This window comes from Cynocephalus volans, chromosome 8, assembly GCF_027409185.1.
Source record: "Cynocephalus volans isolate mCynVol1 chromosome 8, mCynVol1.pri, whole genome shotgun sequence".
Lineage (NCBI taxonomy): Eukaryota > Metazoa > Chordata > Mammalia > Dermoptera > Cynocephalidae > Cynocephalus > Cynocephalus volans.
In genome coordinates, this window is record NC_084467.1 from 32,020,811 (window position 1) to 32,036,868 (window position 16,058).

Genomic DNA, 16,058 nt, shown 5'->3' on the forward strand with positions numbered 1-16,058 from the left:
TGAAAGCAGCCACAGACAACAATACTTAAAGGAAGGAGCGTGGCTGTGTTCCAATAAAACTTTATTTATGGACACTGAAAATTTAATGTCATATAACTTTTACGTGTTACGAAATAGTCTCGTTTTGATTTTTTTTTCCCCCCAACTACTTCAAACTGGTAAAAACCATTCTTAGCCACCGGCTTGTCCAAAAACAGGCAGACAGATGAGCCGCAGACCGTAGTTTATCATCTGTCGATAAAACTCCAGTTGATTCGGCCAAGGTGTGCGACCCACACCCCCGTGAGCGCCGGGAGCGCTAGGACCAGGCCTGTTCTTTCCCCACGGGGCACCTCACACTGCGCAGGACGACCACTGGCAGCCGCGGGGGGTTCGCTGGACTAACCGGAAGCGGGCGGGGACGGTGAGCGCGCAGTTGCGGAGGTGGGGCGGAGCCAGAGGGGCGGGGCCGAGCCGAGCGCCGGCTTCCGGCGGAAGAGAGGCCGAAGCAAGATGGCCACTAGCAAGCGAGTGCTGTATGTGGGTGAGCAGGCGCGGGCGCCAGGCGCAGAACGGGCTAGCTGGGCTCGGAGTGGGTAGGGGCAGGGGCGGGACTGGTCTCCGGACTTGGAGGGCGTCGAGCATCTGTCAAGGTCGGGTCTGTGGCGTTACTGCTTTGCCTCAGGGTGTGAGCCTGAGAGGTAAAGATCTTTCCGGTTTCCTTCCTGTCCCGCTAAGCTCTAAACGGGCCCGAAGAAGTAGTAGAGGAATATTATGGTCCTCCAAATTCCGGCGCCCATTCATTGTACAACCATTCATTGCAGCAGTGACTCAGCCCCGACCCCTGCCCTAATGGAACGAGTTCCCAGATTAGCCAGAAAAAAGTGGGAATAGCCTCAGTAGCACAATTTGGTAAGCGCTGTGGTGGGGCTAGACAATGATGACATTGGCTTGGGTGCGGGGAGAAATGACCATCCATCTGTAGATATGAGGGCGAACTTTACGGATGAGGTGGCGCTGGAGCTTCTGCTCAAGAGTTAGCCAAGTAGTCAAAGTAGAAGCAAAGCTGTTTCAAGGGAGCAGCAAGAGCAGAAACCCGAAGTTGTGAAATAGCCTGACACTTGGGGGCAAGTGTGTCATTTTTCAGAAAACCCAAGCAATTGGAGAAGCAACGGGAAAGAAGCTGGAGAGGTGGGCAGGGCTCGGGTTATGTATAACTGTGTATGCTGCTACGGAATTTGCATTTTATCCGAGGACAGTGGGAAATCTTTGAAGGGGTTAAGCAGAGAAGTGATGGTTTCAAATCTGCACTTTCCCAAGATCATTTCAGTTGACTTAGTGGAGCTGATAGAGGGAATGGAAATAGGGAGGTCAGTTATGAAGCTGTTGCAGTAATCCTGGAGCTAGAAAGACGGGTTAAGAGAGCAGTTTGTTTCATAAGTATGGTTGAGTAGTAGATGGGAGGGGGTGTTTGCATACCGAAAGGATTGGATGGAAGGACCCCTTCCTTTGGCTAGCATGCTAACCAGGCTGCAGGGACTTTTACAAGAGCATGGAGGACAGTGACTCAGAAGGCCCTTGGCTTATTTGCAGGTGGGCTGGCAGAGGAGGTGGACGACAAAGTTCTTCATGCTGCTTTTATTCCTTTCGGAGACATCACAGATATTCAGATTCCTCTGGATTATGAAACAGGTGAGATCTTTTAGTGTGCCTTATGTTCATAATTCTCCTATTAGGAAAAGAACTTAAAAAAAAATTAGTTACATCACAATTCTAAATACGCATTCTGAATATGGTTATTATATAGGAATATTCAGGAGGATGCTTCAGTAGGTCAGCATGACAGTGATCTTGATGCAGAAGGAATGTTCTGAGCCCATGTGGTTGTGAGCTAGAAATACTTTGCAGTCTCCATCAGTTGGGTTTGGGATAAGACAAATTTTTCAATAGACCAGTAAGAAGATAGGTTTGTTAACTACATCCAGATCTGAGTGTTGTACCCAATCACACCTGCTCCCTTCTTGGCAGGAAAGCTGGGTCATACAATGGGGCCTTGGCCTCTGCAGACTTGGGTGAGTTTTCCTTCAGTTGGTATCACAGTTACAGTTTCAGTTTTCAGTTTGTTGTCATTTTTAAAACTGGAGTTTTAGGCCCAGCTCTGTCATCAACTTTGCATATGATTGTTAGCAAGTTCTTTAAACTCTCTGGGCCTGGGAATCTTTTCTTGCAAAAACAGTAAGGTTATATTGGCTTTCTAAGGGCCCTTCTGATCTCTGAGTTATATAGTTAAATTAACACTGTTGTGCTTGGCCTTTAGATCAGCATTTTCCTGAGGATAAAAACTGAGTATCCTTATCAGATTTTTGGATTCATGCTTTATGCACAGTTGATGCTCAAAATATATATTTGGGTGAAGAATTGATAGGTTAAATTACTTCATTTTTCAGGGCCGGTCCATGGCTCACTCGGGAGAGTGCGGTGCTGATAACACCAAGGCTACGAGTTCAGATCCTATATAGGGATGGCCAGTTAGCTCAGTGTTTGAGTGTGGTGCTGACAACACCAAGCAAAAGGTTAAGATCCCCTTACTGGTCATCTTTAAAAGAAAAAAAAAAATTACTTCATTTTTCTAGTAGCCTTACATGCAAAGGTTAAGGTTTAAGTTCAGTTTTGATAGAATTGAATGCTTATTTTAAAAATTAGAAATACAGTTTGTATTTTAGCAAAGGCCACTGAAAAAAACAATGAGGGTGGCCGATTAGCTCACTTGGAAGAGCATGGTCCTGCTAACACCAAGGGTATGGATTCAGATACCCATACCAGCCAGCTGCCAAAACAACAACAACAAAACAGAGTTTATTATTGCTTAAAATGTTGTATAAGAAGAATCAAAGAATGATTTTCCTTCTTCCTAAGTAAGTAAATTGGGTAGAATTTCTGGTGTCTGGATATGACATGTAACTGACTTCACTTTGTGACCATCCTGTTTCTTCCCATTGCCGCACATTGTCATTACCTGTTTTTGTTTTTACTTTTGGCAGAAAAGCACCGAGGATTTGCTTTTGTTGAATTTGAGTTGGCAGAGGTGAGAAAATTCTGTGCTATCTGTGTTTAGTCTTTGGTTTGTGTTATTGTTACTGATTACAAAGAAAAGTGTTCTCCATTTGGTTAGGTTTCTGGGTCTTAGGCTCTTGCTTCCAGAGAGACAGCAGTGCTATTTGAAGGGAAGCTCCTCTCATTTATTCAGACTGTGAACTGTGAATAACATCCTAGACTTTCCAGGCCATGCCCCTGTAACTCTGCAGAACTCCTACAGCCCTGTTTATTGAGCATTCTTGCCTGGCAGTGCTGTTGATTATTTCTTACGTCTCAACTAGATGGCAGATTGCTGCACCACCAGCTCTAAAGTCAGCCAGGCAATGCTCTTTGTTAGAGACACACACAACCTAGGCAGGAAATGTAGAGGTGACTTTTTTCTGTATTTTGCTATTGAATATGTGTTTAGACATCACAGAAGCATTCGGCTGCAAACCTAAACTTGAACTTTGTCCTTTCTTGGCAGGATGCTGCAGCAGCTATCGACAACATGGTATGGCTGGGAATCCTCATTCTAACTGAAGCTGCTTTTTGGTGGTACCGAGGGTCCTTATTCATATATTGGTTTTCTGAACCTCCAAAGTTACAAGTTTGTGTGGAGAGGTAAAAAATTATCATCATGTGAAAATATTCACTGAATTGATCACTTAGAAAATTAGTCCTTACTCAGACATCCTTCTCCATTTGATAGTGGTGTAAGTCCTAATCATCTTAGCTGGCCAGTCTCTCACTGGCTGCCCCATGTCTAGGATAATAAATTGTGAATACAATGCAAATTGATTGCAAAGTGAAACTGCATATTTTGCAAAAGAGGCAGGATTTCCTGAAGTATTAGGCCAATTAACAATTGAGAAGAGAAATTCAATAAGGATAATGGCAAAGTGTACTAGAGATGCAGTGATCTGAATCTCCTGGAAAGGTCCTTGGGAAAAATGATGATGCTCTTCAGTATTTGTGCCCTCCTTGAGATCCTTATAATTTTCATGTCTGATATGAAATACAAAGGTATCATATTATACTGTTGATAGAACTTTGTCGGAAAAAAATATTCAAACTAATCAGCACCTGTTACATCTTTGTTCTACAAACTAGTGCATAGTTAAGCTTAACTGTGAACTGTAAGAAACTTATTTTCATTATTTTTAGTTTCATCACAGCAAAGTCCCAATCAGACTTTTTTTTTTGCACTTTTTATCATGAAATTTTCATCACTGTCTTAAATGGATTCACACTAAGTGACCTTTCCTGGTGCCAGTTATCTTTGGATAATGAGGTTCTCCTTTATTTCTTGTTCTCTGTTACCCATTCAAACATATTTCTCAGCTCTCAGAGAGATTATTTTTCACCATTTCAAAGTGGATCTTGACTTTTGAAGATGAACTCAGGTACTGGGAAACTGCATTTATCCTTGTAATTTCAGAGCATTCTGATCCCAGAGTTACTTTTGGTAGTACTGCTGTTTGCTGGCATTGAAAGAAAGGAGCTGTTGGCTCAAGGGAGAAAATACCCTGCAACCAATGGGCTGCTTTGTGATGGGTGCATAGCTTGCTGTTAGAGGCTCAGGGATTAAGGGAGATCAGAGCTTGAGTATGTCTCAGAAGGAAGTGGAAAGCTGGCTCTCTTTTTCCCTAACAGAGTTTAAGCAGTTGGATTTTCAATCTTTTCAGAATGAATCTGAGCTCTTTGGACGGACAATTCGTGTCAATTTGGCCAAACCAATGAGAATTAAGGAAGGCTCTTCCAGACCAGGTAAGTGGGAACAACTCACAGATTCCCTATCATGTCCTCCAGTTTGGCCTTACTTGCATTTTTATCCCTAGTTGCTTGGAAGTAGGTACTAAGTGCTGCTTCCTGGTGGACAGGAGCAGAGAATGGTTCGCAGGGGCAAAGGGCATGCACCACTTTTGTGGGGAAACAAAAAGAGGTTGAGCTTCTCAGCAAAGCCAGAGTAATTTTTCTATTATGAGAGAAACCCTGTCTGATCCCTTATCTTTCCCAGTTTTTTTGACACTCTATTCCTGTGGTGCTCCATTGACTGCTGGAACTGGCAAAGGCTATACCTTTGCTTTTGGCATAGCTTTTTGACTTTGCCTTGCTAAGAGCTGGACTTTGGGCTGACATTCCCCCTGGGAACTCTCTTTGCTCTTGGGAGTTTTCAAAGGGGAATCCTCTGGCTGAGAGGGCCACATGGTATCTTCTACTTTGCTGACCAAAGCAGCTACTTAGCAGTTGGCTGATAGCTCAGATTTATTAACATTTGTTTGATTCTTTCCTTTCAGTTTGGTCCGATGATGACTGGCTGAAGAAGTTCTCTGGGAAGACTCTTGAAGAGAATAAAGAGGAAGAAGGATCAGAGCCTCCCAAAGCAGAAACCCAGGAGGTGAGAATGAAGGCTCATACTTCCAGAGGAGAGGCTGGCACTTTCCACAGGAGAGTTTTAAGTTTTTATGGAAATTTGCAAATATATGTACAAAAGCAGAGAGAATGGATGATGAATTCTTAGTACTTTGGTGAAGGCAGCACTGAGTGAGTTAAAGGGAGAAGCTTTGGTTCTCATCCCTGCTGTGTTCTACATAATGAGCTTCTCAGTTCTGCTCAGATACAGATTTGTGATTGCTGGCTGACGAGGAGAAAGCCTGAGGTGCTCCTCTTAACCCCTCCTGATCAGTCCCCCTCCTTCACTGAAGACTTTGGCACCAGGCTCCCTGTCTTCCTGTTCCTGTCCTAATGCAGGGATACAAGACAGGGTAGTGGTACCTTCCTTCATCCTGTACCCAGGTTCAAGGTTCTGTCTTCCTAAGAGAAACCTGCCTTGGTACTTCATCCTGATTCTCAGCATACATGTTTGACCATTGCTTCTTGGACTTCTTGTCTTCTGGGTGCCTTGTGAATACTGTCATTCTTCTGTATTTCTTTCTTGGCTCAGGGCTTCTCTCTCTCCTCTCAGCTGAAGCAGTAGCAGTCACTTTGGTTTTATGCACCCTGTCCTATGCTGTTGACTTTCATGGTCTCTGCTTCTAGTTCTGAACTTAACATATTTCTGCCTGTAAGTCTCATAGGCAGCTTAAAGTTCCCTAAAATGGATTCCCTCCCTTCTCTAATCCTATCTTCCTGTGTTCTTTGTCTTGGTTAGTTTGCCACTATCCATCCATGCATTGACCCAAGCCAGAAATTTGGATACAAAGCAGAACTAATAAAGTGGCCTTTACAGTCAGAGGAGTCCCCTAGGTCTTCCTAGACTCCTCTTTTAAGATAGAGCCAACACATCATCATATTCTGCTAAATTTTTCTTTCATATCTGCCTGGAAGCCCTCCTCCCATTTGTGCCATTGTCCCAGTTTAGCCTGTCATCTCTCACTTGGATAATTGCAGTAGTGTCCTAACTAGTCTTCTGGCTTCAGTCTTGCTCTCCTCCAGTCTTCCATAAAAATAGCTAGAATGATCTTTCTACAGCCCAGGCCCAGTCGTTAACTCTCTGGCTCAGAACTTCTCACTGGCTTCCCATCACCTGGCTTATGGGTGGGTCCAGAAGGGGCTCTGGAAGTTCTTGACCCTGCGCATCTTGCCAGTCTCTTTTCCACCTATCTACAGTGCAGTCCCCACTTAACACTCTTGGTACAACCATTTTTTGTATTTCCGTACATATTTTGCTTTTACACAGGCTACTGAAGTGCTTATTGCCCTTTTGTAGGCAGTAAATTCTGTGAGGATAGAGGCCTTGTATTATGCACCTTATTAATAAAAACGTGGGGTGGAGTAATATGATTAAGAGCATAGACTTGCAGGGGAGAGGTGATTTAAGTTCAATTTCCAGCTCACCACTTACCACCTTTGTGACCTTGGGCAAGTGGCATGGTAAGTGCTATGTGAGTGTTTGCTGCTACTGCTGTGCTACTGCTATTCTTAGCAGCAGATAGTAGTAGTAGTCTCCTCAGTGCCCAGTGTGGTACCTCAGCACATGTTTGTTAAACTGAACCACAAGCAAGTTAATAACATTTGACTTCCCTTTGGAACAAATGTGGCAGTTGTATTAAATATCTCCTTTTCCTCTACGTAGTTTACATGGAGCACAAAGCAGGCCCTGAGCCTCTTCCATTGTCTTCTGAGCACTTAGGCCTGAGCAGGAGGGCTGCCCCCTCGCTTCCACGTAGCCAGCCTGTGAATGTGTGGGGCCAAGCATAGAGGGAGGAAGTGGTGGCACATGGATGGTCCATTGAACCAGAGTGAGGTGGGTGGGCTTGAATTGGGGTTTGAAGATGTTGAGAATTATGTATCGTGAGCCAGGAGAGGGCTGTTCTGTGACTGCAGGGCAGGGGAAACTTGAAACTGCATGCCTGTGAGTGGGGCTCGGGTTAGACAGTGCTGAGGTCCCCTGTCCCTGGATGTCCAGACAGGTGCTATGGCCAGGGCTGCTGCCACCCCATCAGGGCCCAAGGCCTTCCCTGTCAGCACCTTGCTCCAGCCTGCTCACTGGAGCTGCGTTCTGGGTGTGTATACAGAAGAAGACTTGTGTTCCTACTTGGGGAGCGAGGGAGTTCTCTGTAACTAGTAGTTTTCTCTGCACCTAGGGAGAGCCCGCTGCAAAAAAGACCCGGTCAAATCCTCAGGTATACATGGACATCAAGATTGGGAACAAGCCAGCTGGTCGCATCCAGATGCTCCTGCGTTCAGACGTTGTGCCCATGACAGCAGGTGAGCAAGACTCCTGTTCAGCATGGCAGGAAGCTGGTGGCTGAACAGTGGGTCTTCCCAAGGTTTTTCTGCCCCAGTTCTTATGCCCTTGACATTGTTTCTGACCTAACTTGATATGAGGCATCTCAGATCCTGAGATCTAGTAACAGATGAGTCAGAGCAGGCATTCTTGAAGCTTTGTAAGTGCTGATTTTCTATCTTTTAATAGTAGATTTTTTAGGACTGGCCTTTTAGCTTAGTTGGTTAGAACGCAGTATTACAACACCAAGGTTAAGAGTTCAGATCTCCATATTGGCCAGCTGCAAAATAAATAAATAAATTTTTTTTTAAAGATGACCTTTAAGGGTATCTTAACCCTTGACTTGGTGTTGTCAGCACCACGCTCTCCCAAGTGAGCGAACAGGCTATACCTATATAGGGATCCAAAGCCGTGGCCTTGGTGTTATCAGCAGCACACTCTCCCAAGTGAGCCATGGGCCAGCCCTATAATTTTTTTTTTTTTAATACAAGTAAATAATACTAAAAACCATTAATTGTATACTTTAAATGAATGAACTGTATGATATGGGAATTATATCTCAATAAAACTTTTTAAAAAATAAATGCAAGTAAATAATGTATTCATGGTAAAAAAATATATATATATATTACACACATGTATTCCGACAATATTGAAGGCGATAAATTGAAAACTTGTCTTTTTCTCCTCTCCATATCCTGTCTTGTGCTCTAGAAATAACTAGTGCTAATAGTTTTTTGAGTATCCTTTCTAGTTTGTTAAGTATTAAGTTATATTTATTCTTTTTTTAAATCTAAATTTTAATATTATCTAGACATACAGTTTAAAGAGTGAATTTCACAAAGCTTGTTTTGATAAAACAGCAGTCCCCTAGTGCTGTCCCCATGCCCACCCCACTGCCAACATCATTTGCTGCTCCTTAGAGGCAGCCTATTTCAACTTGTAGCCAGTTCTTTTGGATTTTACTTCTATGTTGGTAGATAACATGTTTATATTTCTACTTTCTGGTTTTTTTATTTTAGACATTATCTTTTGACTTCTTCAAAAGATAAGGAATTAGCTTTTAAAAATCCCTTCCCTTGCCCTTTCATTTTTCCTATATAGTTTCCATAATTTTGATTAGGTCATAGATAAAATATTTTAACTGTGTAAGCATCATATAACTTCCTTTCATGCACAGCATTTTGTTTTGCATGGAATTGACCGTTGCCTTGTTTTTATATTTGCATAGTTTTCTATGTACTTATTCCTGATTCTCTCCCAGATTCTCTTGCTGGAGGCTCTATATTCAGCTGTTTGCCATCTTGGTGAGGGGAGATAGAGGCAGAGCTGAATGCCTCAACGTTCAGTATGTAAACTTACTTAATCTCCATTTGTCATTATGGTGCCTCAGCCCTCAGCTCTGTGTAGGATGTCCTTGTCCAGAGACCGCCAGCTTTAACCTCACAGAGAGTAGACCTCCAGCTAGCCAGCAGGGGAGGGGCAGCCCCCATCTGCAGAGTAGGGAGAGGATCTTGGGGGTTAACTACTTGCTTAAACAGCTTCCAGCCAGACTTACTGTTTTTAGAATTACCTTTACCCTTGTATCTGGGCTTTTGGAGTGTAAATTCAGTTGCTTGTTGGCTCTTACCAGCTTTGGATTTAGCTTTCTCAGGTCTACTATATCAGTTATGACTCATCTGTTTGTTTTCTAGCTTCCAAAATTTTTTGTTGCTATATCATCTTTTTTCCTCCCCCTTTTTAAAATTATTTTTTGGCTTTTCTAACCAATTTTAAGTGTGCGGTTTGTTGGCATTGATTACATTCACAGTGTTGTACAAGCATCAGCACTGTCTATTTTCAACATTTTTTCATTATCCCAAATAAAAGCCCTGTACCCATTGAACAATAACTCCCCGTTTTCCCCTCCCCCCAGCTTCTCGTAACCTCTAGTCTTTCTGTCTCTATGAATTGGCCTATTCTAGTGTAATCATACAATAGTTGTCCTTTTTTTGTCTGGCTTATTTCACTTGGCATAAATAATGTTTTTAAGGTTCATCTGTATTGTACCATGTTATCAGTGCTTCATTCCTTTTTATGGCCTAATTATATTCCATTATATGTATATATGATATTTCATCTGTTCATGTATTTTGGGCACTTGAGCATTGTTTCCATATGTTGGCTTCTGTGAATAATGCTGGTATGAACATTTGCATATAAGTACATGTTTAAATCCCTGTTTTCAATTGTTTGGAGTATAAACCTAGCAGTGGAAATGCTGGGTCAAATGGTAATTCTATGTTTAACTTTTTGAGGAACTGCCACACTGTTTTCCACAGGGGCTGGACCATTTTACATTCCCCCAGCAATGCATAAGGATTCCACTTTCTCCACATCTTGTCTAACAAGTGTGAGGTGGTATCTTACTGTGGTTTTGATTTGTATTTCTCTAATGACTAATGGTGTTGAGCATCTTTTCATGTGCTTATTGACCATTTGTATATCTGCTTTGGAGAAGTGTCTATTCAACTCTTTGGCCCATTTATTAACTGTATTATTTGTCTTTTTGTTGAATTATAGGAGTTCATTATATATTCTGGATATTAAATCCTTCTCAGATACAATTTGCAAATATTTTCTATTCTGTGAGTTGCCTTTCACTGTTGATAGTGTCCTTTGATGAGTAAGTTTTTAATTTTGATGAAATCTATTTTTTCTCTTATTACCTATGTTTTTGGTGTCATATTTAAGAAACCATTACCAAATCCAAAGTCATGAAGATTTGCCCTTATGTTTCCTTCTATGATCCTTTGGGTTTTCTTTTAGAAAATCACTATCTCCAATTTAGTATGGTTTGGGGAGGGAGCGGAGCTAGAATGAATATTCAGTCCTTCTCCTTTAGTCAGACTCCTCTATGGTCCTTTAAGACTTCAGTATCTCGGCCGAGCCCGTGGCGCACTCGGGAGAGTGCGGCGCTGGGAGCGCGGGGACGCTCCCGCCGTGGGTTCGGATCCTGTATAGGAATGGCCGGTGCACTCAGCCAGTGAGTGCACGTCACGAAAAAGACAAAAAAAAAGACTTCAGTATCACAAAAGTTTATAATGAGCATCTCTTATTCGAAGATGAAAATATAAACATTAAGCAAATAAAACAGTTTTTCAGAGGTTTTGTTTGCTTTATTTTGTTTCATTTTTTAACCTCAGCACTTTTTCTTTCCCTTACCCCAGAGAATTTCCGTTGCCTGTGCACCCACGAAAAGGGCTTTGGCTTCAAGGGAAGCAGCTTCCACCGCATCATCCCCCAGTTCATGTGCCAGGGTGGTGATTTCACAAACCACAACGGCACTGGTGGCAAGTCCATCTATGGAAAGAAGTTTGATGACGAAAACTTTATCCTCAAACACACGGGACCAGGTAGGAGCCAATTGATGTGTGGTGCTGAGTGTGGCTGGGCCAGGGCAGGATGGATGTGCAGGACGGAAGGACAGGCTGTGGTTCTGGCTGAGGGGCGGGGCCTGGAGGAGACCCAGGCATTGGACAGAGAAGTGTTCAGCTTTGCCAGGGTGGAGTTAGCTTGCTTACATTCATGTACTGTCCATGCTCCCAGGTGTCCACACTCCCTATTAGCCTGGCTTAGAATCTGTGGTCTGCCATCGTGGGCTCTCTCTTCTGTCTTCAACCCGATTCTCCCCCACCATTCCCACTTCAGACTTACCTAGCATATCTCAGTGGTTTGTCTCCCAGCAGCAAGAAGAAAACAGAATTGTACTGAACGGCCCCACTCAAAATTTATGACTACGGTTCTTAAGGGGGCCTTTGACAACCTGACTCGATTTCCCTGTTTGATTCTCAGCCCATCAGAGATGCCAACTCCCTGCCTGTCTTCACTCCCAAAGCCTCTGTGTCACCCTCACCTGCTGCTTCTCCTCCTGCATCTCTCCACACGTTGACCCTCTGACTTCCCTCCAGTTACGGGGGCTGAGCTGTCTTGCCTAAGGGCAGCCCCTCCACTTATGGACTGAATCCCATTCCTCTCCCCTGCCTAGGAACGTGGCTTCTGCAGGTGTCCCCCTCTGCCTTGTATAATCCATTCCCGCTGTTCTGCAAGATCAGTCCATCAGCATAAAAGCATACAGTATCAATCTTTGAAAAAAAATCACTCTTGGACTCTTGTTCCCCCTCCAGCTACAGTGGTATATTCTTGTTGCCTTCATTCTCTGTCAGCCCTTCTAACCAGACTTCTAGCCCTGCTTGCCATTGAAGCCACTCATCAAAGATGCCAGCAGCCTCTCTCTTGCCAATAGCCAGTTCTCAGCCCTCATCTTATTCCACCACCTGGCAGCATTTCATACTGTTAACCCTGTGCTCCTCGAATCTTTCTTCACTTGGCTGGCAGGACTCCTTCCTCTTCTAGTTTCCTTTTACCTAATTGGGTGCTTTTTCTGTCTTTGCTGTCTCCTCCTTTTCCTGACCCCTAGAATTTGAAGTGGCTAAGAGCTCAGTTTTTGGTTAACTGTAGAAAACTGTTCCCCACTGCCCCCTTTTTCTAATGAAGTTTGTAGTGCCCCTCTATACTATGTTGAAATGAAATACGTAGTTGACATATCCTACCACCCATGTAATTCTTCTAAAATTCAATATTATTCTATAACTAATAGAAAAAAACATCAAAGGAAAGTAAATTGTAATAAAAGAATATATTTTTGCTGCCAAACCTCCTATAAGTAAAGACTTTTTTCCCAACTGCCCAGAAATAGGGGTGGGTGACCAAGGCCAGAGCTCCACGTGCACTCACTCCCCCCAGAGCACCTGTCCCAAGGTACACCTCCCCCTCACACCCGATCTATTTGCAGGAGCCAGACTGTGCAGGGAAACAGCCCCTCTTTTCTACACATTCAGCCATAAAGCCACCCCTATCCCCGTACGACATCCCAGCTCCCCCTTTTGTAAGTATGTGAAAAGGAAAAAATACAAATGTTGGAGTTTTGGCTGGAGCTGCTCCCTCCAGCTGTGGCATTTAACTGTGTAGTAATATATAGAGAAGGGTGTTGGTGATCTAAGACTCTGTGTGGCTGTGCAATTTCTGTACATTTGCAATTAGAAATATTAAAGATTATTTAGCTATTTAAAAAAAGAAAAAGAATATGTTTCCAGATGTAAGTGTTCAAGCACAACTATGCCAGAAGACAAAGCAAATTATTCAGATGTGCACATCTGTACTCAGAATCAGCAATGAGGAATGCAGGTGGGTGTGTTGACTGGCAGCTTGGATACCACGAGCAGTATTGCTGTTGGTGACCGGATTTTGTGAAATGATAGATAAAGTTGGTAGATTCCAAATTAAATACAGTATTCTATTCCTATAAGGTTTTATTTTTTTTTTAAAAAAAAACCCTCCAAAACTTTGAGCTAATACGTACAAGTGCAGGTAATTGTAAACACAATTTTCACCTACACCAAATCTGGCAGCACATTTGAAAGGCCAAGAGGATACGGGACAATTCTTCACTGTGCAGAACACAGTGCAGGACATTGCAGGACACCTGGCATTCCAAGCCCCCATCCACTAAATGCCAGTAACATCCCACAGTATTTCTTCTTTTTATTTTGGTGGCTGGCCAGTTTGGGGATCCAAACCCTTAACCTTGGTGTTATAACACTGTGCTCTAACCAACTGAGCTAACTGGACAGCCCTAACCCAACAATATTTCTGACAATCAAAAACACATTCAAATTTCCAAAGGGCCCTTAGGGACACCTCAGCCCCACTGAGAACTGCTGCCCTAGGTAATCACATCAAGTCCACAGGCTTTCAGCAGTGTCTCTGATGTCTCTGAGTTAAGTCTCCATGCTGATCACTCTCTGACTTCCAGACTCCTCTCCAACTGTCTGCCTGCCATCTTCACCAGATAGATATCCCCCAGGCGTCTCACACTTGACATGTCCAAAACAGCTCTTGGCCTTCTCCCCCAGACTTCCTCCCCTTCTTCCCTATTTTAGTAAATGACATCATCATCCACTTAGCTACTTGGTCAGAAACTTAGGGCTCATCCTTGATTCCTCTCCTGCATCGCCCATACGTCACATCCATCTGTCTCCAAGTCATCTCCTGCCCCAGCACTACCTCCCCCCCCACACACATACTTTTTCTTACATGACTGCCTCATGCTTCCGTTTCCCACACAAATGTTCAAGTCACTGGGCTTCACTATGCCATAACTGTCATAGCACAGTTATCTTTTGAATGACTCTTTTCCACTGACTGTAAGCTTCACCTTGGCTAGGACTCTTTTGTTCATCTGTGTTTGCAGGGCTTAACAGGGGCCTGATTATGAAGCAGACATATGGGCCGGCCCTTGGTTCACTCGGGAGACTGTGGTGCTGATAACACCAAGGCCACGGGTTTGGATCCTATACAGGGATGGCCCATTGGCTCACTGGCTGAGCATGGTGTTGACAACACCAAGCCAAGGGTTGAGATCCCCTTACCAGTCATCTTTAAAAAAAAAAAAAAATGAAGCAGACACTTAATAAGTAATTGTTGAATAACTGAATGAATGAAAGAATCCTGCTTATCCCTTTTCACTGTCAATTAAGTAAAAGACAAGGTGGCCACATCCACATGGCCTATGCGTCTCAGAGTCTGAGCCTACCTGGATGAAAGGCTCTCAACAGTCCGCACAGACGTCCTTTAGGGCGGGGGGCCAGGGTAGAGGGAGCTGATGTGGTCGTTCTCTCCCCCAGGCCTCCTCTCCATGGCCAACTCCGGTCCAAACACCAATGGCTCCCAGTTCTTCCTGACATGTGACAAGACGGATTGGCTGGATGGCAAGCACGTGGTGTTTGGGGAGGTCACTGAAGGCCTGGATGTCTTGCGGCAGATTGAGGTAGGTGGCTGGGAATGGGCCCCCTCCCTTCCTGGGCCCCTGGCACACAGCCCTGGGGGAAGGCTGGAGAGGATGCTGTGTGGCCCAGGAGAGACAGGCCAGGACTGCTTCCACTCAGCAGCCCTTTCCTCTGACGGGCAGCTTCCAGGTTGGGAGTGGGCAGGTGGCAGTGGGTATCCCTAAGCCGCTCATATTCTCCCCCTCCTCCTCTTCTGTTCTGCCCGCGAAGGCCCAGGGCAGCAAGGACGGGAAGCCGAAGCAGAAGGTGATCATCTCCGACTGTGGGGAGTTAGTGTGAGACGGCGCTTTCTCTGCTCCCCCCTCTGCTCTTGCCCCTGTGCCTCCAGGAGGGAGTTGCCAGCCTCAGGAGAACCTGCACCAAGGGTATGTTGTTTGAAGCAAGCAGCATCAGTAACACAATCCCTTCCTCAGGGTCAGCTTGAAGCAGCTCCTCTTGCAGGCACAGCCTGGATGTCCCCTGGACTCTTTTCCCAGGTGTGGCTGGGGGCCCAGGAGCAGTTGCGCAGGCTGTTCATGGCCATGGACTTGTCCAGGCATTTGCTGCCAGGGCCTGTCTTGGGCCCAGCAGTGTGGCTCCTGGACATTTTCTTTGCTAAAATAAATCTAGTTCTTATACTCCTGCCTGCAGCTAGATCCTAGATGTTGTAAGAGATTGTGTCTGTGGCGAAGCTGTCCCCCTGAGGCAGGCTGGCAAGTGGGTAGGGCATAGTGTCTTCCCAACAGCTTTTGTTTCCTCCCTGGGGCCCATTCCCTTAGATGCCAGGTGATACATCGTCACACCTGATATCCTTGTCAGACTATGTTGAGGACAATGGAAATGAAAAATAGTGGAAAAGTTGCTATCTTCTGCTGCCTCTGCCCCCAGACTCATGCTAGTCCTTTAGCCAGCAAGTGTTCTGATCAGTCTCAATGATTCCTGAGTTTATTTGTCCACTTTCTTTCTACATATTTTTTAAAGTAATATTTTGTAACTCAAAGTGCCTTCTCTGTGCCTGGTATTGTGCTTATTTGTCAGGAGACCGGAGGTCAGCAAACTATATGGGTCTAATTTGGCCCACTGCCTGTTTTTGTGAATAAAATGTTGGAACACAGCCACATCCATTTGTTTACATATTGTCTGTGGCTGCCCTCTCACTGCAGCAGCCGAGTTGAGTAGTCGGTGAGAGAGACTACGTGGGCTTTGTATTAGTCAGAGTTCTCCAGAGAAACAGAACCAATAGGATGTGGGGGGAAAGAGAGATTTATTTTAAGGAATGGGCTCACATGATAGTGGATGCTGACAAATCTGAAATCTGCAGGGAGACAGAATTCCTTCCTCTGGTGACCTCAGTCTTTTCTCTTAAGTCTTTCAGCTGATTAGATGAGGCCCACCCGCATTTTGGA

The 16,058-nt window shown here is 44.3% G+C and overlaps 1 protein-coding gene across 1 annotated transcript; it reads left to right on the plus strand.

Annotated features, from left to right (window-relative positions):
• Positions 1 to 481: 481 nt before the first annotated feature.
• Positions 482 to 15,770, plus strand: PPIE (peptidylprolyl isomerase E). Its single transcript, XM_063104683.1, has 10 exons — positions 482 to 523; positions 1,573 to 1,671; positions 3,021 to 3,064; positions 3,542 to 3,568; positions 4,743 to 4,824; positions 5,355 to 5,455; positions 7,644 to 7,767; positions 10,996 to 11,181; positions 14,512 to 14,654; positions 14,884 to 15,770. The coding sequence occupies exons 1-10, from the start codon at positions 493 to 495 to the stop codon at positions 14,950 to 14,952; spliced, it is 906 nt and encodes a 301-aa protein (XP_062960753.1). The 5' UTR covers positions 482 to 492; the 3' UTR covers positions 14,953 to 15,770.
• Positions 15,771 to 16,058: the final 288 nt, after the last annotated feature.